General features: G+C 43.0%; 1 protein-coding gene across 14 annotated transcripts in view; it reads right to left on the reverse strand.

The window, feature by feature from the left end:
- The window catches only part of LOC121874550, a 76,051-nt gene that overhangs the window by 25,300 nt on the left and 28,077 nt on the right, over window positions 1-22,674 (reverse strand). For 4 of the 14 annotated variants that reach the window (XR_006090448.1, XR_006090446.1, XR_006090444.1 and 1 more), the window contains 2 exons: window positions 16,098-16,276; window positions 12,760-12,832 (listed from right to left, as the gene is read on the reverse strand). Coding sequence is in view for 6 of the 14 variants with exons in the window: in XM_042378738.1 (XP_042234672.1) it covers window positions 3,040-4,362 (1,323 nt within the window). In the remaining 8 variants the exon portion in view is untranslated. Of the gene's footprint in view, window positions 1-3,009; window positions 4,949-12,759; window positions 12,833-16,085; window positions 16,277-22,674 lie in introns of those variants that run through there. The other 10 variants (XR_006090451.1, XR_006090450.1, XR_006090447.1 and 7 more) reach the window with 7 other exon arrangements.

Consider the following 22,674-nt stretch of genomic DNA (forward strand, 5'->3'; position numbering starts at 1 on the left):
GGTGGTAGTACAATGTGTGGTGGTAGTACAATGTGTGGAGGTAGTACAATGTGTGGAGGTAGTACAGTCAGTGGGGGGAGTACAGTGTGTAGGGTAGTACAGTGTGTGGGGTAGTACAGTGTGTGTGTGGGTAGTACAGTGTGTGGTGGTAGTACAGTGTGTGGGGGTAGTACAGTGTGTGGGGTAGTACGGAGTGTGTGGATAGTACAGTGTGTGGAGGTAGTACAATGTGTGGTGGTAGTACAATGCGTGGAGGTAGTGCAATGTGTAGGGTAGTACAGTGTGTGGGGGTAGTTCAGAGAATAGTCTTTTTCATGAATTATTTAATTGTGAGTTTTAAATCAAGGAATGAGTTTATGAGGTAAAAGTATGAGTTTATGAGTTATTAGTGTTATAAGTTTACTGGAACATCAAAGTATGAGTAATATGAGTCGGCAAAAAATAATATGTTCCTGTGTCGTCGATTTATGAGTTACATTAGGAGTCATTAAAATACACGTTTGTTCGATCACTTTATGAGTGTATAATAAACAAATTATGAGTCACGGGTATTCAAAGCTTATGTTTATGCACCATCCAAGTCAATTTTTTTATGAGTTATCAATTTATGAGTCTTGAAGTTAGGCATGTGTCGGTCATCAATCAGGTGTTTATGAGCCATTAAAGAATAATTTTTTCTGTCATGTATGAGTTTCTGAGTCATCAACGAATGAGTTTAGGGACCATCGAAGCGTGAGTTTATGAGTCATTGAAGTTATGAGTTTATGAACCATCAAAATATGAATTTATGAGCCTTGGAATAATGCTTGTGTGAGTCTTGAAACTAGGAGTGTATGAGTCATTGTAGTACGAATTTCTGAGTGATTAATGCAATAGGTTTATGAGTAATCAAAGTATGTATGTATGAGCAATCAATGTATCAGTTTATGCGTCATGAAAGAGTGAGTTTGAGTCATCATTGAATGCGTATGTGACTCATCAGACAATGGATTCGTGTTATCAAAAATGTAAGAGTGACATCAATCTGTGCGTTTATTAGTCATCAAAATATGAGTTCGTGAGTAACTAGCATTATGAGTTATTCCATTCTTCGATTTTATGAGTAACTGAGTATGAATCAATAAGAAATAAATGTGAGTCGCCAGAGAATGAGTTTATGAATCATGAAAGTGTGAGGTTGAATCGTTTGTTAATAAGTTCGTAAGTCACTGAAGAATGAATGAAAATTTCTGAGTCCATCAATAAGTTTATGAACTATCGAAGTATGAATTTATGAGGCATCAATTAGTGACTACTGTATATGAGTCATTAAAATGTGAGAGTATGAGTCATCAATTAATAACTACATTACTGTATATGAGTCATCAAAATATTCGTTTGTCATAAATTATGGGTCATCAATTATATATAAGCGTCATCAATGCATGAATCTCTGAGTTATCAAATATTTATTCTGAGATTTATCGGATATGAGTTTGTGAGTCACTAAATGTGCATTTATGAGTCATTATTGATAGTTTGTGGGTTATTCAACTTATTTGCCATCCAATTATGAGTTTATGAATCATCAAAGTTTGAGTCATTAATGGATAAGTTTATGTATCTTTTATGTGTGCATTTATGAGTCATCACAGTTCGAGTTTGAGTCATCGAATTATACAATTACGAGTCATCAAATGAGAATGAGTCAGCATTAATGACTTTGAGTTATAAAAATATAGAATTAAATGAGTCATTAAAATATGAGCCTATGAGTCAAACATGTATGAATGAGTCATCATATAACGAGTTTATGAGACAAATTAATTATGAGTACAAGTCATCGATATATGAATTTATGAGTCATCAATACGATATTACTATTCATGAAATTATAAGTTTATGAGTCATTAATGTATGAGCTAGTGAGTCATCAGAATTTATTTATGAGCTATTAAAGAATGATTTGTCTCAAAGTATTTGTTATTACATAATGAGAATATGAACCATTAATATTTGAGTTTACGAGTAGTAGAAATATGAGTTTATGAGTAATCAAAGACCGAGTTTATGAGTCATCAAGCATGAGTATTAGTCATTAAATTATGATTTCACGTGTCATCAAATTATGAAGAAGGTTTGTGAACTGTTAACGATTATGATGAACATTGCAGTAAATAACATGACTACAAAGTTTAAGCTTATTTGATGACGTGTTGTGACGCAACTCATGACGTGTTGTAACGTAATTAATTACGTGTTGTGATACAAATCATGACGTGTTGTAAAGAAATTGATGACGTACTCTGACGCAACTGCTGACGTATTGTAACAATTAATGACGTGTTGTGATGTATTTGATATGTTGTGCTGCAACTGACGACATCATGTAACGTAATTGATGACGTGTTGTGACAAAGCTGATGATGTCTGAACTAATGACGTATTCGAGGCGATATTATTCCACAGGTCTGCCAACAGTTTAAGGGGTTCACACATGCTTGTGTCGAACGGCTCAAATGTTCTGCAATGTATTCGTCAGCACCCCGAGAGATATGGTGCAGTATTTCATTCTCACTCTACATGTACAGTACTACTAATTGATGACGTGTGGATGATGACTAGTATATAATATTGGCGTGTACATGATAACGTAAACAGTACATTGATGACGTGTATATGAACAATACTGATTGATGAGGGGGAAAAGGAGATAGTGAGTGAATGAATACACCAGTGAGTAATTGAGTAAAAAAAGGAGTGAGTGGACGAATACTGTAAGTGATGAAGTTGATGAGTGTATGATCTGAGTTAGTGAATGAATGAAGGTGAGTGAGTGAATAAGTGGAGCTAGTAGTAAGTAAAGGAGGTGGGTGAGGTGAAGGTGATAAGGAGTAAATGACTTAATGAATGAATGAGTGAGTGAGTGAAAAAAGAGGTGCTGGTGCTGATAGTAGTAGTAGTAGTAGAAGTAGTGGTGGTGGTGGTGGTGGTGGAGCAGGGAAGGAACAATACTCAGGGCTACTACACCTATTGCTGAGCGAGAGACAAGGAGAGGGCTCACAGCTCGCTAGCGTTACCTCCTGCGCCCCCGCCCTGGAGAAGTGTCACCCTCAGGTGCCCCTCGTCGTCCACTCCTACCGATTTGGAGCAGATGAAGAGGCAGGTGCAGGCCAGCACGAAGAGACACCCGGGCAGGATCGTCGCCACCAGCAGGATCGCCGAGGTCATCACAGGGTCGAATTTTCCGATGACGAATTCCTGTCTCATGTCAGTGAAGTAGCAGGGGTAACGGTCAGGAGTCATCCCGTCAAAGCCATCATGGGCGTGCGACTCGAAGAAGGCCGTGCATTCCTTGCGTAAGGTGTTGACGCAGCCTTCGGGATTAATTCGTAGCTGAGTGTTGTTCATGATGCGGAGTGTCTGCTCTGGGAGGATGACCCAGTCCGAGCGGTTGCCCCAGGTCTGATGTATCTGCTGGAGGGTCATGTATTCTTTAACTCCCTGTATTTCTTCCACGCTTCCTAAGGTGGCATTGAAACAGTCAGCAGAGAGAAGGTCGTAGGTCTTATTGCCTTTAACTTTGGTGACGTAGGAGCAGAAGAGCATGAGAGTTTCCCTCTTGTCCCGCCATTCCTGTTTGCTGCTGACGCTCTCGATACTGGCGGAGGTGTTGGCGTCAGGTGAATCCATAGAGGAGCAGGCGGTCGCCACTAGTCTCTCTCGGCTGAAGATGACGACGTTACGTTCTCGCATCTCTAAATTGGTGCACTTCCGTTCACAGTCCAGCCAATACTTGCGTTTATCCCAAAGTTTCTTGCACTCGCCTTTCTTGCAGGAAAACACTCCGTCTAGTCGTTCCTTACATTTTTCCTCGTCACAAGTGATGGGTATCTTTTGTATATTACGACTGTAACAATAAAAAGCTGGAGTGATTTCTCTGCACTCGTTTTCCCCGTCTCTTGTGCAGGTGAAGAGGCCTGTCAGATCTTTACATTGCCCCCTCTTGCAATGCCTGACGTGAGTTTTATTGACGTCGAGGGCCGAGCAGTTTTCATCAGCAATGTCTACGCAGTCTCGGAAGTTGACTTTCGACCCGTTATTGCGTACCATGACGTGGATCTGCATGCAGGTTCCCGACCCTTTGGACAAACACCATTCACCACAAGTTGACCACTTACACGGGATCTTCGTTGTTCCTGCTGCTAAATCTTTGGCTTCCACTGTCGTACACATTATAGGAGTCGTATTAAAGCCCATCGCCAGTTCATTCTTTGATGGAATAATGACGATCACTGCCAGGTAGAGCAACGACACCCCGGACAAGATGGCTATCATTTGACAGATACAAATGCTAAAACAAATCTGCTTTTCGGCAGTCATCTTTATATATATTAGTTAACATACACCAAAATACAAATCAGTCACTACAGTTCTGTGCAGCGGCCACAAATCACCGTAGGAAGGCACTGTTCACCATATCACCAGTCTGATAAGGTCCGCCGCCCGCGCCTGTCGCACCAATGATACCTCAGGAACTTGCCTCCATAGTGCCAAGTGCTTCAACTGGCAACATGCTCTTTTTACTCACACAAGGTCTTCTTTTATACGCATCACTATAAGTTTTTCCTCGTATCCAGCTCCCTCAGGACCCACGTTTCAACCACCACATTATCACAAACTGGAAGAATTTTCATCAGTGTAGAGACAAAGATGGCGCTGCAGTAACTGGCGCAGGCGTCACTTGACCTCTGCATGAAACCCCCCGTAGGAAGATGCCAAGTACAAAATTATTTACGTTATACTGTGCACCAATATGACCAAACCTATTCAGGGAATGAAATTAGTAATATAAAACCCTATGTTAAGTCACACTGCATAAGATTATTATGAATCCTTTGTTATTTCTCTTAAAACTGGTGTCTTCCCTGTGAGTCAGTGCAGTGCGCATGACACCAAACACTGCAGTAGTCGAGCCTGGGCAGATGCCAACTAGTGCCTCACAGTTAATAATTCCTCTTTGGAATCTCTCTTCTGTTTCTTTATTCTCACTTGAAGGAATAAAAACGATAAACATAACCACCGGGGGAATTAAAATGAAGACAAATCATCAATGTGAGGAAATTTAAAAACAGGGAATTCTAGGCCCAGTATTTTCTAGAGGCGGGAGGATCAATACAGAGGCTAGTACTGCAGGAGACGTTTTCTTTGGCTAGTCTGTCCCACCCTATCCCGTTCTCCCTCTCTCCCTCCCACTCCTTTCCATCCCCACTCCGATTATAAAGATAACCTCATTTTTATTTTGTTTTGTAAAGATTTCGTCAAAAGTCGATATTAGGACCCAGTGAATGGTGTTTTCAGTCCTCTTGCCACTGAAGGGTCCAATACGAGTACATTCAGAGGACAACATTTATTGTATAATGTCCTCCCTCACACACCTTCCTCCCTCACACACCCTTATCCCTCACACACCCTCCTCCCTCAAACACCCTCCTCCCTCACACAACCTCCTCCCTCACACACCCTCCTCCCTCACCTCCTTCCTTACACACCCTCCTCCTTCTTCCTCCTCCACACCCTCCCCACCTCTCCTCACACACCCTCCTCCTTCCACCCCACACACCCCTCCTCCCCACACACACACCCTCCTCCCCCTCTTCCTTCCCACACACCCTCCCTCCTCACCTCCCCCCCTCCCTCCACACCACCCTACACACACACCTCTCCTCCTCCCCTCCCCACACACCCTCCACACCTCACACACCCTCCTCCCTCCTCCTCACACACCCTCACACACACCCCCTCCCTCACACACACCTCCTCCCTCACACACCCTCCTCACACACCCTCCACACCCCTTCCTCCCTCACACACTCCTCCCCCTCCACCCTCACACACCCTCCTCCCTCCCTCACACACTCCTCCCTCCTCTCACACCCCTCCCTCCCTCCCCTCTCCCACCACTCCCTCCCTCCCCTCCCCACACACTCCCTCCCTCCTCCCTCACACACCCTCCTCCCTCTCACACACCCTCCCCACTCCCTCCCCACACACCCCCCCTCCCCTCCCCTCACACACCCTCCTCCCTCCCCTCCCCACACCCCTCCCCTCCCCACCCTCCTCCCCTCCCACACCTCCTCCCACCCTCCACCCCTCTCCCACCCCTCCCCCACCTCCCCCACCCTCCTCACTCCCCTCCCCACCTCACCTCCCTCCCTCCCACACCCTCTCCCTCCCCTCCTCCACCTCCTCCCTCCCCCACCCTCCTCCCTCCCACCTCCTCCTCCCCTCCCCACCCTCCTCCCCCTCACACACCCTCCTCCCTCCCTCACACACCCTCCTCCCTCCCCACCTCACACACCCCTCCTCCCTCACACCCCTCCTCCTCACACCCCTCCTCCCTCACCCTCCTCCCCTCCCACACCCCTCCCCCCCCTCCCCACCCCCTCCACCCTCCCCACCCTCCTCCCTCCCACACCCTCCTCCCTCCCCACACACACCCTCCTCCCACCCCTCCTCCTACACCCCTCCTCCCCTCCCACACCCTCCCACCCTCCCCCCTCCTCCCCACCTCCCTCCCCCCTCCCCTCCCCCCTCCCCCTCCCTCCCTCCCCTCCCCACACACCCCCCCTCCCCTCCCACCCCTCCTCCCTCTCACACACCCTCCTCCCTCCCTCACACCCTCCTCCCTCCCTCCACCCTCCTCCCCCTCCCTCGAATGAGGGACGAGGGTAGGTGTAACAGCAGAGGATGAGCTCAAAGTGGCCAGACCAAGTGGGAGGGAAGGAAAGGTGTGGTCAGTGTCAAAGAGAGGGTGTGGTCAGAAGGTGTGGTCAGTGTGGTGAGGGAAGGTAGGAAGTCAGAAGGAGAAGGTGTGGTGAGGGAAAGAGGGAGGAAGGTGTGGTCAGGAAGGAAGGTGTGGTCAGGGGAAGGAGGGGTGTGGTGGGAAGAAGTCAGGAAGGAAAGGTGTGGTCAGGGAAGGAGGTGGTTGGGTGGGGTGGTCAGGGAAGGAGGTAACGAGTGTGGGAAGGAATGCGTGTTGGGTGTGGCTGTCTGCGGTGGGCAGGTGTGGCGACATACTGTACACACACACACACACACACATATATATACATACAGCGTTGCTAAGCCACACCCAGCAAAACTCAACTCATACACACACACACACGTCAATAACATCGCTGGTAACGCTTCACTAGACATGCATAAAAATCAAGAAAATCAATAAAAACGACACCTAACATTCCTTTATAACTTTCAATGTACCTGGAACGAGAGACACCGTCCAGTTAAACTCCACAAACATTCACGACCAAATGTTCCTACACACTCTTGTTCGTAACTGTATCAAACCTAAGTGAGATTTTACAGCGCCATCTATGGGTAGTATAAGGAGTTCGGAGACTTATTCCCAGCGGTTCGGAAACTCGAGGGTGGAGTAACAAGGGAATGTAGTTCGGGATTGTACAGTCACCCAAAAGAAGTCCTGTCGCGAACCATGAACCCCGAGATTCAGACTCTTGAATCCGAAGCATTTATGGACAGAATAATGTATCAGTGTCAACTGCTTCGGGTTCACGAGTCTGAATCGTGGTTCGCGACAGGACTTTTTTGGGTGACTGTACAGTAACCTATGGCAAGTGGGTTATTAGTTCCCCGTGGCAGTAGGTTCACGTCTTCATCATTTCTCTGTGACGTTTTGGTGGCAGATATTCATGTAAGAGATTATATTTTTTATTAAAGGGATTTAATTAGGGGTAGAATTCGCACGTTCTTGTATACTGTTCCGGGGCGATGAATTCGTATCCGGTCTCAGCCCATGTAAAATCTGTGGATCCAAAAATCAGTGTCATGTGAACTATGAACTTTTGAACTGACTCGTAAACATATAATGAAAGTTCAGGTATGTTGGGGAGAGAGGCATATCCCCCGACACACCTGAGACTGTGTACATGTTTAAGGATATTTTGGGATCCATAAGAAAGTAAACACAAACACAGCTGTTGTTTTCTTTTGACGACATGGACGCGCATTGCTGCAATCAAAGGATAGCTAGTAGCAGCGTTGGGTGGCGGCAACGGGTAGAGGCGGCGGCGGGAGTGGGCGGCGACGACTGGAAGAGGCGGTGGCGGGAGGCGGCGACAATGGCTGCGACGGCGATAACTTGACCAGACAATACATGATTTTGTCTGGGAATTCACTGCACTGACGCCTATGAGGTTAATATACTGTACATATGTGTGTGTGTGTGCAACCTGTGGTGTATAGTATACTCACCTAACAAGCGGGCAAGGAGAAACTATGGGAAAGTTTCTTCACGCCATTTGCCTCTGTCTACCCAGCAGTAATAGGAAACTTGGGAGGTCATCGATTTCGGGAATGTGTTCCGGGGTAATGGTTAGCCAGTGTAGTTGGTGAGTTGTCCGGTCTTTCAGATTATTCTTTAACGCTGGGACACAGATCATTAACTTGTGGGTGTAGTTGTTGTACTGGCGACAGTTTCTTCACCTTAAAGTAAATTCCCGCCTAAGTGACCCTATGGACCATATGTGCATCGGTATGTAAAGTATAGATACAGTACGTATGTTTATGCCTACTCTTGCGGACGGGCTTGCTGTACACAGAGACAGATCCGCCAAGGGTGTGTTATCTTTAAAGGTCTCCATATGTAAACAAACCCACTAACAGCTGGTTTTGTCCTAGACATGTCTCTACACGTATGGTGGAACGTCAACAATAACAATCGCAGACATGTTTTGGTCTGGCAATTTGCGTTTTAGAGGCTTTTGTGAAGAACTTGTTTGTATAGAATGTTTCGGTTTGAACGTTTCGGCATTGAAAGCCTTGATCTGCAACGTTTCCGTTTAGAAAGTCTGTGCCTGAACGCCGCTGTGAGGTACGGTTTGGTCTAAAACGTTTCCTTCTGGACGTTTCGTTATAGGACGTTCCGGCCATGAACTTTTATTCAGAACGTTTCAATCTGGATCTGGAACGTTTTGGTCTAGAACGTTGCGGTCTGGTAATTTTCGGTCTACATCGTTTTAGTCTAGAATTTTTCAGTCTGATACGTTTCAACTTGGAACATTTCGGTCTGCACCGTTTAAGTCTGGTCCAAAATTCTTTAGTCTGGAACTTTTTGTGTCTGTCTCAGATGGAGAGTGTCAGGCAGGAACAGTGCCAGCCCACGACCACGCCCAAATCTCTTCATATCACAATCTCGAGGATACGTTTACCAGTCGAGAATTAACGAGTACAGGTCAAGAATCAGATACACATTTATCGAGAATTAAGAGCAATATCAATTAATAATTAAGAAGAATATGTCGAGTATTAGAGGAATATTTGTTGAGTATTACAGGAAAATTTCTAAGCAACTTAATTTTTTCTTTAAATTCATAAGAATATTTATCGAAAATCGGACAAATACTTTACATAAATCCGAGGAACATTCACCGATAATTATCAAACGAATATATATCGATGTCTCAGTGAATATTTCCCGCGAACTAGACGACTTCCACAGAAAATGAATATCAAAGATTTCGTTGTGTGTAACCAAGTACAGCGTTCACTGCAGTCGTATACCTCATTGGCTGTTCACCATTCACAGAGTCCTGGAAGTGTCATAATCGACCAAGAGATCCTCGCTGAGTCATACCGCTGCGACACACACACACTGAGGGAGGGAGAGAAGGGGGTTTGGGAGGGTCGCGTGCAACAAGGAACAGCTTTCGTGCAGCGAGGAAGTCTTGGTACAGTGGAAAAAAGTGGCGAACAGCAGTAGGGTTTGGCGGTGACCGCACTGACGAGACTGAATCAATAGTGTAGCTTCGCTTTTCCGCAGAGACTCGGTCTGAGGGCTGAATATGAGAATGTAAACATATGGAGGGAGGGGCGAGAGAGGGAAGGAGGGAGGGAAAGGCCGAGGAAAGGAGTGAAGGGGGGAGAGACCGAGGAAAGGAAGAAGGAGGGTGGCGGGAGAGACCAAAGAAAGGGAGAGGGAGGTTCCAAGAGAGTGACTGAGGTAGAAAGAGAGGGATGGGTGGAGGAAAGTACCTAGGAATAGAAGGAGGGAGGGAAGTGCCGAGGAAGAGAAAGGGGAAGAAAGCGAAGGAGGGAGAGAAAGAGAGACTAAGGGAGGGAGGGAAGTATATCCTTCTGATGGATGACATTTTATCCGGTTAACTGTAGGACACTGGGAGCAGTCCGTCAGCTGATATTTGTAAACAAAGACTCGGGCTCTGTCAATTGTAGGTCACAACGCGCGTCCTCTCAGCTGATGACTGTAAACAATGGCACCATTATTTACCCTCATCGGATGACTGTAAACATTGGAACCATTATTTATTCTCAGCGCATGACTGTAAACATTGGGACCATTATTTATTCTCAGCGCATGACTGTAAACATTGGGACCATTATTTACCCTCATCGGATGACTGTAAACATTGGGACCATTATTTATTCTCAGCGCATGACTGTAAACATTGGGACCATTATTTACCCTCATCGGATGACTGTAAACATTGGGACCATTATTTATTCTCAGCTGATGACTGTAAACATTAGGACTATATTTTACTCTCAGCGGCCACATAACTACAAATATCAAATCTTCTCTATTTCAGCTGCTTGGTAAATGAATGCGTTCAACTGCTTATGCATTCAGACTAGAGCGCATTCTTTTGTGTCAACTGTGAACATAAACAAGGGGGCGATTTTTAATATCCGTTGGAATACATAATCAACACAGGAGTCCTAATTATATTCTGTAACCCCCCACACTCCACACACCCCCACACACCACCACCCCACACACACACCCACCCCACACCCCCACACACACTAACCCCCACACACCCCCACCCCCCACCCCACCCCCATCACCCCACCCCCACCCCACACACCCACACCCCACCCCACCCCACACACCCCCACCCACACATCCCCCCACATCCCCCCACATCCCACCCACCCCACACCCCACCCCCACCCCACATCCCACCCACCACACGCCCCACCCCACACACCCACACACCCACCCCCACACACACCCAACACCACACACACATTACTGACATGTAAATACAGTCTCCATACAAACACGGGCATCCAATTACTCACCATAAATAAAACGCTGAGCTCAAACGGCACACATTAATGTTGTTTTGTAAATTGTAAATGGACTTGATGGAACTATGCGCTTGGCAGTGTTATAAATTAGTGTGTGTGTGTGTGTGTGTGTATTAGGGGGGAATAAAGATTGGTCCAACACTTGAAGACTGTCACAACCAACACTTCTGATCGTACCACCAGTCACCCTCCCCCCCACTACCAGTTACAATCTCATTCACACCAGTTATTCCCTTCTCCAACCCATCGTTCCCTCCCTCCCATCACCACCAGTCCCCTCCCCCACCACCACCAGTCCCCTCCCCTTCCCCACCACCACCACCAGTCCCCCCCCACCACCACCAGTCCCCTCCTTCCCACCACCACCACCAGTCCCTCCCCACCACCACCACCACAGTCACTCCCCACCACCACCAGTCCCTCCCTTCCCCCCCACCCCACTCACCACCACCAGTCCCTTCCACCACCACCATCACCACCAGTCCCCTCCCCCACCACCACCAGTCACTCCTTCCCCCATCAGCTCTGAAGATTCGCCAGGAAGTCAATGAACCTCTTCATAGTCACGCTTATGTCTGTGTTTATGTCTTTTGTTTATGTCTACCGTGTCTATTTCTATGTCTATCATGTCTACTTTCTGTCTATCGTGATTATTTTTGTCTATCATGTCTACTTTCTATGTCTATCGTGTCTAGTTTTTTGTCTATCGTGTTTAGTTTTGTCTATCGTGTCTAATTTTTTGTCTATCATGTCTACTTTTTTGTCTATCATGTCTAGTTTTATGTCTATCATGTCTACTTTCTATGTCTATCGTGTCTAGTTTTATGTCTATCATGTCTATTTTCTATGTCTATCGTGTCTAGTTTTTTATCTATCGTGTCTAGTTTATGTCAATCACGTCTATATATTTTTCTGCCTTCCTTACCCTCCCCCCCCCTCCTCCCCTCCCCTACCCCACTTCCTCCTCTACCCTCACCCCTTCCTCCTCCCCTCCCATTAACTTGACATCGGAACAACAAAACCCCATTAACTTGACATCGGAACAACAAAACCCCATTAACTTGACACCGGAACAACAAAACCCCATTAACTTGACACCGGAACAATAAAACCCCATTAACTTGACACTAGAAGAATTAACCCCGTAAGCTTGACTCTGGGAATTTTGCCTATAATTTCAACTGGTTTAAGTTCACATGATATAACATTAACTTAAGTCTAAAAAGAACCTTAACCTAAAATAATTACTTGTTGATTCTTGTAGTTTGATAAAGGTCATTAGTGGACATAATAAGAAGGTCATTTTTTAGATGAAAAATATTGGAATAGTGGATTAATTTTTTTTCATTTATGCTTTCTTGATACTACTACTACTACTACTACTACTACTACTACTACTACTACTACTACTACTACTACTACTACTACTACTACTACTACTACTACTACTACTACTACTACTACTACTTTTTTTTAATTGGCCTCCAGCCTCCCCCAATAGCCACACCTTCGCCACCATTTAATTACCTTAATATTAAATATCCTAATACATAAGTAGCTATCCTATCTGTGTTAAATTAGTTGAGCTACTACTACTACTACTACTACTACTACTACTGTTGGTGTCTAGCCCTTTTCCTCTCTCACCTGTTGGTACCGTTATAACTTCCACTGTCCCTGTTGTTGGTCCTGTTGCTGTCACTGTTGCTCCCGTTGTTGTCTAAAAAAGAACAAACAAACTCTGTTAACAGGTGACTAACATGAAGTCTCAGCGAAGATGTAGTAATGATAATAATAATAATAATAATAATAATAATAATAATAATAATAATAATAATAATAATAATAGTAAATAATAATAATAATAGTAAATAATAATAATAATAATAATAATAATAATAATAATAATAGTTAATAATAATAATAATAATAATAATAATAGTTAATAATAATAATAATAATAATAATAATAATAATAATAATAATAATAACAATAATAATAGTTAATAATAATAATAATAATAATAATAGTTAATAATAATAATAATAATAATAATAATAATAATAATAATAATAATAATAGTTAATAATAATAATAATAATAATAATAATAATAATAATAATAATAATAGTTAATAATAATAATAATAATAATAATAATAATAATAATAATAATAATAATAATAATAATAATAATAATAATAATAATCCAACCGCCATACCCCAAAAATTTAAACATTGACTATATTTACATTACGAAATCTTTAATCTTTGTTTGTGTTTACGATAATTAAGTATTTAAACATTAGTTGTGTTTATGTTTGATATGTAAACAAGACAAGAGAGAATAAACATTAGGGAGAACGAACAATTGGAATGGTACTTCAACCTAGGAAAAAAAATACTGTACTCTCTAAATATTAACAACTAATACTCCAAAAATCCAGACGTCTTAGGTGGATAATTTAATGTTTTAATCCCAGGATGGTGTAGGACTTCCATCTTGTCCATCCAACATCAATGTATTTCTACGGTGCTGATCTAGAGTACAGATACATGCAGGTAGTACTAGACCAGGTACAGCACAGGTAAAAGTTCAAGTTACAGGTCTGGGTTTAGGTTCAGAAACTGTTTCCATATAGTTTCAGCTACAGGTAAAAAAGTTGTGGGTTCAGATAACCGGTACAGGTAACAAGTACAGCTACTGGGACGGGTGTACAGAAAAAGTTACAGGTTCATATATAATTAGTTGCAGGTACAGACAGTTAAAATACGGTACGAATACAGGTACACGATTATGGGTACAGTTTCAGGTACAGGGTACATGCACAGGTACATACATACATATGCAGATATAGTTACAGGTACATTTATAATATACAGATACAAACTTGGTTACATACAGAGGTACAAATATAGCTATTATAAATGAAGAAAAAAATAGGAACATTTTACATCTATATACAGTTACAGTTAGAAATACAGGGACAAATAAGGCTATTTTCCCGGTACAGGTGCAGGTACAGTTATAATTACAGGTACAGGTAGTGATATACACGTACAGATATAGGTAACACTACAAATACAGATACAGTTACAAATACAATAAGTACAGATACAGATGCAAGTTTAAACAGGAATACAAACACGGATACATAGATCAACTGCAGGCACTGTAACATACAGTACACGTCTGGATTACTAGAGACCCTGTTATATGTACATTAATTACATATTACAAAATACATAAATCGATGTATTTATCTATTTATTTAATATCCAAAACTACAAAAAGATTTCCTCTCTTCACTAGAAAAAATACAGCACTTACCGTATGTGCGTTAATGTGCACGTTACAAAATGTGTATGTTGTGTGTGCATGTATGTACACATTACAAAATATAGTATGCATGTACGCATATGTGTATGTGTACTATTTTACATAATTAGAATATGTGTGTGTGTGTGTGTGTGCGTATATTTCTATGTTACAAAATATGTAAGGTGCATGTACGTGTATGTGCACAGTCAAAATGTGTACATAGATAGAGCAACAAACAGGGTAAAACAATATTGTTATCGGGGCAAAAACTCTGTTTGGATGTTTAGATGTTTGGCGTGATGTTTGGACGTGAAGGTGATGGTTGGACGTGAAGGTGATGTTTGGACATGAAGGTGATGTTTGGACGTGAAGGTGATGTTTGGACGTGAAGGTGATGTTTGGACGTGAAGGTGATGTTTGGACGTGAAGGTGATGTTTGGACGTGAAGGTGATGTTTGGACATGAAGGTGATGTTTGGACGTGAAGGTGATGTTTGGACATGAAGGTGATGTTTGGACGTGAAGGTGATGTTTGGACATGAAGGTGATGTTTGGACATGAAGGTGATGTTTGGACATGAAGGTGATGTTTGTAAGCGAAAGTGAACGTGAAGACTATAAGTGAACGCGAAGACTAAAAGTGAACGTGAAGACTAAAAGTGAACGTGAAGACTGAAAGTGAACGTGAAGACTGAAAATGAACGTGAAGACTGAAAATGAACGTGAAGACTGAAAGTGAACGTGAAGACTAAAAGTGAACGTGAAGACTGAAAGTGAACATGAAGACTGAAAATGAACGTGAAGACTGAAAATGAACGTGAAGACTGAAAGTGAACGTGAAGACTGAAAGTGAACGTGAAGACTGAGAGTGAACGTGAAGACTGATAATGAACGTGAAGACTGATAATGATGACACTAAGGATGGATGATTACACAAAAAGGAAAGATAAATGAAATAATGATTAATTCCTAGAGTACGATGACTTTCTAATCCCCTTGAGTACGATGACCTAACCTCAGAGTACGAGAGTTCATCTTGTTCAAGGGAATGTGTCATCGTATTCAAAGGGTTAAATCATTTGTATTCAAGGGGTTAAATCACCATACTCAAGGGGTTAAATCACCATATTCTAGGGGTTAAATCACCATACTCAAGGGGTTAAATCACCATATTCTAGGGGTTAAATCAACTTACTAAAGGGGTTAAATCACCATATTCTAGGGGTTAAATCACCAGACTCAAGGGGTTAAATACCATACTCTGGATTAAATCACCGTACTCTAGGGGTTAAATCACCATACTCTTGGGGTTAAATCGCCATACTCTAGGGGTTAAATCACCATACTCAAGGGGTTAAATCATCATACTCAAGGGGTTAAATCACCATACTCAAGGGGTTAAATCACCATAATCAAGGGGGTTAATGATGAACTTAAGGTTAAGGTGATGAGACATAGCAAGATCCTTTACCCTCATAACATCACTACTACAGTTAACGGTGTGAAGTATGGCCACAAATATATATACGGTATCTATATATATATTTATTTATTTATCTATCTATCTATCTATCTATCTATCTAGTTGAAAATTGAACGAAAAAAACCACCAAGAACCAGAGAGAACCGCCATCTAGAGAGGCGGAAGTGAACCTTGAAACTCACTGCCACGGGTGATCGAGCAGTGAGTACGTCGGGGTGTGTTTGTGTGGTGCTGTAGACCGAGCAGAGGACATCCCCCTCGTTGTCGCACTCTCCCACCTTCTACCACGACCTCCGCTAAGCCTCTCACCCTCCATCTGAGACTCCTGTCGTTATATTGAGGCTTAGCGAGTCAGTATTACCTGTTGTTGTCATATAAAAAAAGAGGAAGGGAAAGACACGCCTTATATAAAAAGTGTGGAAGGGATTAAATGCAAAACATATCAGCAAGTGAAGTTGTTTTGTTTGTTTTGGTCTCAAATGCAAAAGTCTGGGATGCTGAGGGGGCCATGCTAGCGTCGTAGTGGGAGAGGTACTGCCATTCTCAGCTTTGTGGGTGACTAGAGCATAGTAATGGCGTAAAATAATAAGAACAAATTAAATCCTAAATTAATCAGTAATATAGAAAAAAGTAATATCATACTTACCTTATCCTTGACACATGCCAGGTTTCTAAAACTCATGATAAAACAACTCAGAGAAACTTGAGGAGTTATTTCCGCTCCTCCCCACCCGAATGAAGACTTACATAAGAACATTTTGATGAGCCTGTGAGTGTATGGAGAGACGGGTTTATTCGTGGACCTTTTGAGAGATGAAGGTTGATTCGTCTGTCAATGAATACATACAATGATCCATCTGTGTTGTTTTGTATTATGAAGAGATGGGGTCATTCAGTTGTCCTTTGAGAGAGACAGGTCATTCTGCTGCCCTTACCTAATATGGGATTAATAATCTATTCTTTTAAGTAATATTCCTGTATCTCTGCCTGCTTAAGAAAACGATTAATGCGTCTGTATGTAAATTCATCTAGTGAAATATACTAACAGCACAGGGGATCACTTCACTGAACAATACTGTATGTAAAAACCCAGGTATACTGTGGGGGATACCTGTATGTACTGTACAGTTGCTAAAACAACTATCTGTGCATACCTTGTGGGAAACAATATGAGACCATGGACGATAAATTTTGGTATATAAGGGCTGTCACTAGTCACACGTAAAAATTTCGGAGCGTATCGACCCCCCACCTGCAAAGATAGTTGTTTTAGCTACTGTACCTCTACCCCAATACACCAGAACTGTTGTATTTGTTCAAGTTCAGGAGTTCAAAGTTGGCAGGACATTGACATTTGGGTTTATAGACGCATAATGTACGTCGGTATCTTCACACACACACACACTCTCTGACATGTCCCCTTGACAAAACTAAACTCTCAAGAGGATGAAGAGACTGACCATCTATGATAAGGAGAGAGAGAGAGAGAGAGCTGGGTACGTGGGTCATCCATCACGAGATGTTTCCTGAAAGTGTGTGACAGATGAGAAGGGAGGGAGGCGTCGAGGGTGGGCGGTGTCACGGGAAGGAGGGAGACACGTGTCGAAGGAGGGGGGTATCGAGGAGGCGTTAGGAAGGTAGGTTGGGAAGATGTTGAGGGAGGAAGATAAGGGGGGGTAATGAGGGAGGTGTCGAGAGAGGGAAGTAGGGAGAGAAACCTTTAGGGAAGGAGGTAAGGAGGGAGGTGTCGAGGAGGGAGGGAGGCATCTAGGGAGGGAGGTGGGAAGGAGGAGGAGTAGGCGTCTGGAGAGGGAGATGTGAAGGGAGAGAGATATCGCGGGAGGGAGGGAGTGAAGGCTGACCTCCTCCAACACCCTTAAGTGATTCTTGATGAATTATCTCCCTCGGGGCCATGATAGATTATTGACTGATGGTCACCCTCGAGGCTCGAATACGTTACTCACTTGAACACTTTGAGGACGATGGTTTAACCCTTTGAGGACGATGGTTTAACCCTTAGTACTTCTGGTTAACGTGTGTATGTAAAGTACCTCTACTTAATGTTTCGTCTCCTCGTGTCGCTTCCAATACTCTTCACGCACATCTCTCCATTATCTCCTCCCTTTCTTCCTCCATCTCCTCCCTCTCTTCCTCCACCTCCTCTCCCCCACTCCCCCTCCTTCATAAAGGTCTCTGCCTCCCTCCCACCTTACATAAACCAACAAGGCCGGTCATGTTAGGGTCACCTCAAGTGGAGCAGCACCTTCGAGAGAGAGAGAGAGAGAGAGAGAGAGAGAGAGAGAGAGAGAGAGACATTGGCTGGCAGCGAACTTAGACTGGCAGGCAGCCATAACGCCATGGTGACCTGTCTGCCTTCATTCCCTCTTCTTCTCCTTTCCTCTTCACCTCTTCCCTTCCCTTCCCCTTCTGCTCCTGCCCTCTTCCCCTTTCCTGTCCCCTTCCCTCCCTCCCCTTTCCCCATTCCACCCCAAACCTACTGTACGCTAATCTTATGAACGGGACCTGAATAATCACATGAAAACTTCAGGTTAAGATAAATTAAGTCGAGTTAGGTTAGGTTAGGTTAGTTGAGGACAGGTTAAGTTAGAAAAGCGGTTGTAGAAGTTAAGTTAAGTTAGGCTGTTAAAATAGGTTAAGCTTGGGATTGTTAGCCTATAATAAGTTACTTTACGGAAGGTGCTGTTAAGTTATGTTAGCTGTTGGATAATTTAGGTCGGGTTAGCCTTGCAGAGGTTCAGCTAGGTTATGTTAAATTCGTTTAGGATGGGTTAAGTTAACTCGGGTTAAATAAGTTCCAGACACGGCAAATATTTCAGTTTATCTTGGCATAAATGAATAAGAATACACGTTATAAAACTTATTTCCTTCCATGCTGTGACGTCATTTTCCGTAAGTCCAATAAGATGTGTTGTGTGACGTCAATATACAGTAGATCCAATCAATAAACGCTGTGCGAGGTCATTGTGCGGCAGAGCCAATCAATAAGCGTTGTGAGACGTCAATATACAGGAGTTCCAACCAATAAGCGTCGTGTGACGTCATTATACAGCAGAGCCAATCAATAAGCGTTGTGTGACGTCATCATACAGCAGATACAATTATATTAGCGTTGTGTGACGTCATTATATGGTAGAATGAATCAATTAAGAGTTGTGTGACGAAACTACTCAGGAGGTTTAATCAAATAATTTTACTCTCTCTCTCGCACACACACACACACGGTACAAAAACCATTCAGTTGAGTTTAATTATATAATAACACGATGCTGGCCTGAATAACACCAGGACCTCTCTTCCTTCATCCCCCCTCCCTCTCTCTCTCTCCCTCCCTCCCTCTTTGTCTTTATCCCTCCCTCCCTCCCTCCCTCCCTCTTTGTCTTTATCCCTCCCTCTCTCTCCCTCCTCCTCTTCCTTTATCACCCCCTCCTCCCTCTCTCTCCTCCTCCTCTTCCTTCATCCTCCCTACCTTTCCAAATACCTTCACCCAATTCCCAAATCCCATACACCTGCCTCTCTCCTCCCACACACACACACACCTCCGCGCCTCTAAATCCCTCGTGGATAAGACTAGATCCAAACTTCCCCCAATTCTAATATCTCCCACGCCAGGGGGATGTGATGGGGGATCCTCCAAAAGCTCCGCCGTCAGTCTGGGTGACGGTGAAAAACTCCTGTAGATCCTGACGACGGGTTTTCATATCTATATATCCTGCCGGGGAGATGACAGCAAGAGGTAATACAGGATATTTTCTAAAGCTATCATGACGTTAGTTGAAATTATTGAGCCAGTAGATTGAATGAGCCTTTGGGGGTATATGAACCAATCTTTGTTTTGGTACTCTTCGTTCCTACTGAGTAAAAAGTGATCAATTTACGGGTTATATAACTGTCTATATATTTATGATGTAATGAAATATGCAGGAAATATTTAAAACGGTGTTACGATATTGAGAGAAGAAAGAAAAAATTAGTTAACAGTATTATATCAATATTATATTAAATTTACGCATAGATGAGCGACTGTGTGTGTGTGTGTGTGTTGATCCGTCTTTCAGGGGATGTGAACCAGTGTTTGTTATTGTTGTGGTTCCGTTTGTTCGTTCGTGCAGACTTAGATATACATAACATTACAGTGATATAATTACAGTTTTAGGATGACTCACAGATTTAGGATGACTCGCCGTTTTAGGATGACTCACATTTAAGATGACTCAGTTTTAGGATGACTCACCGTTTTAGGATGACTCACATTTAGGATGACTCAGTTTTAGGATGACTCACAGTTTTAGGATGACTTAGATATTTACGATGATTCACAGATTTAGAATGACACCGTTTTAGGGTTGATTCACAGATTTCCAAATTTTACAAAACGATAGTATTAAATCTGGAATCCGTTAAATCAGACTTATAAGGAAGAAATAATATGTAAAGAAAATCCGAGGGGGAATATCAAGGATTTATAAGATATTGTAAAAAAAAAAATAAAATCTGACTTGAATCTTAGACAACGGCAGTTCACCACACGAAATCTGAGGTTCTTAAAATCGCCCACATACCGATTTCCCGATTAATTAGATCATTTACTCAACCTATTACTGAAACCCAATTACCACTCCCACAATCCCTCGTTAAATCACACTAATTCCTTTCCATAAATTGGCATCGACTCCCAAATTCCCTTATGGCCAGCCAATTACCAATTACCGAGCCTGTTATTAAACCAAATTGGCTTCTGTAGTATCAAGGAACACACCGTTTGATGGAGAGAGAGAGAGAGAGAGAGAGAGAGAGAGAGAGAGAGAGAGTATACGAAAACACTACACACACACCAGCAATCTCACCACCACAGCTCCTGACCAAATCAACTCCTCCTCCCCTCTTCCTTCCTTCTTCCCTCTCCCTCCTCTACTCCCTCCTCCTTCTACCCCTATCCCTCCCCCCTCACCCTGAAGAAAGATCCAGGAACCTTCTCTCCGATTTTGGTGTAATTTAGACGTCAATAATCCGGACATGTTAAACCCTCAACCGGCCATAAAGCTGACCGTGTTCCTTTGTGTTTTCTCCACGTAAATCAGGCGCCTGAGAGAGAGAGAGAGAGAGAGAGAGAGAGAGAGAGAGAGAGAGAGAGAGAGAGAGAGAGAGAGAGAGAGAGAGAGAAAAGAGACAGAGAGAGCGACTTATAAACGACCCTCTTTTGAGATGTCGATAACGGCACGGGAACCTTTTGTTGTGAAGAGAGAGGCAGTGTGTTTATTAAACTTTATAATGCTTCTTCACTTACGTACGATATGGTCCTGCGATCAGACGGACGGACGGACGAGTGAGGGGGGGGAGGAGAGGGGAGGTCATTTTAAGAGGTAGAGAGATAGGGAGAAATAACGTCTTGATATAGTGATTTATCTTTGAAATAACATTAAAAAAAATTTATGAAGACAAGAGGTAATTTTCAACACCATGGACTAAAGTCACATGTGATTCTTCCTTTGTGACGATCATAAAACAAGTGTTCCAAAGTTACTGTTCCTTTAAACGATGATTTTTTTTCCAAACTCTTAATTTTCTTTTCACAAACTGTACACCTTACACCACTACATCACTGCTACTGTGTTATATTTTATGGGTTTATGGGTTTAATGATAGAAATTAAACCTTCCATAACTGATGCTGGTTAAGTGAGTGTTATGGTTTATGTGGGAGGGAGAGAGTTGTACAATATTGTTATAATGAAGATCTGATTTGAGGGTGTATGAGTGTGTGTTGGTCTGTGTAGAACCGCAAATACTAACTTTAAAACCCGGGAGAGGTACCGTATGTTGGTCTTACAGCGGGTAATTACATCGTAACTCTAGTAAGTAATTAGAGTCTGTAATCCAATTGGTCCTTAGGTGGCGTCTGAACTGCTCCCAGGGATTCCCGAATGTTCGTAAGTTAAATATTTCCCCTTTAATTGGTGTCGAGGAGGACGCCTCTAACTGGCTGACTTAGGGTACGACAAAAAGATGAGTTTTCAAAGGTTCGTTAGTTAAATATTCCCCAGTAATTATAACTCCTGAGTTGACTGTTCCACCTCTAACTATGACACTAACACCGAATCACTAACACCGAATCACTAACACCGAATACCTAACACCGAATCACTAACACCGAATCACTAACACCGAATACCTAACACCGAATCACTAACACCGAATACCTAACACCGAATCACTAACACCGAATCACTAACACCGAATACCTAACACCGAATCACTAACACCGCGTCTCTACTAGCTACAGCATCGTCAATACTGGAAGAATCGATACTTAATGCACTCTCTTATTTCCAGGAACCAGACAAAAACAAACATTTCCTATGACGGAATATAAACAAACAAATAGGTGAATGTCTGAGAAATGCCTTGAGTGTTGCAGCATCTGATGAGGTATTTGATAACCATACTAGTGAGTGAGAATCATACTGGTTAGAATATTCATGCAATTAAGCAGAATAATACGAGTGCCTGAGTGAGTCATACGAGGAAGTGGAATTATACGAGTGAGAATCTTACGAGAATCAGAGGATAGAGTGAGAATCTGGCGGTAGTGTTACGTCATCAGGAAGCGACAAGAGGCAGGAGGTGACTCTATTGATCTCACCAGAATGTCGGTCACTCCAATGAAGAGGTCCGCGTCACGGCCTCTTTGGGCCATTGGACCTCTGGACCACTAACATCTGGACTACTGGTCCACTGTTCT

The sequence above is a fragment of the Homarus americanus genome, unplaced genomic scaffold (assembly GCF_018991925.1).
Source record: "Homarus americanus isolate GMGI-L3 unplaced genomic scaffold, GMGI_Hamer_2.0 scaffold34360, whole genome shotgun sequence".
NCBI classification, from domain to species: domain Eukaryota; kingdom Metazoa; phylum Arthropoda; class Malacostraca; order Decapoda; family Nephropidae; genus Homarus; species Homarus americanus.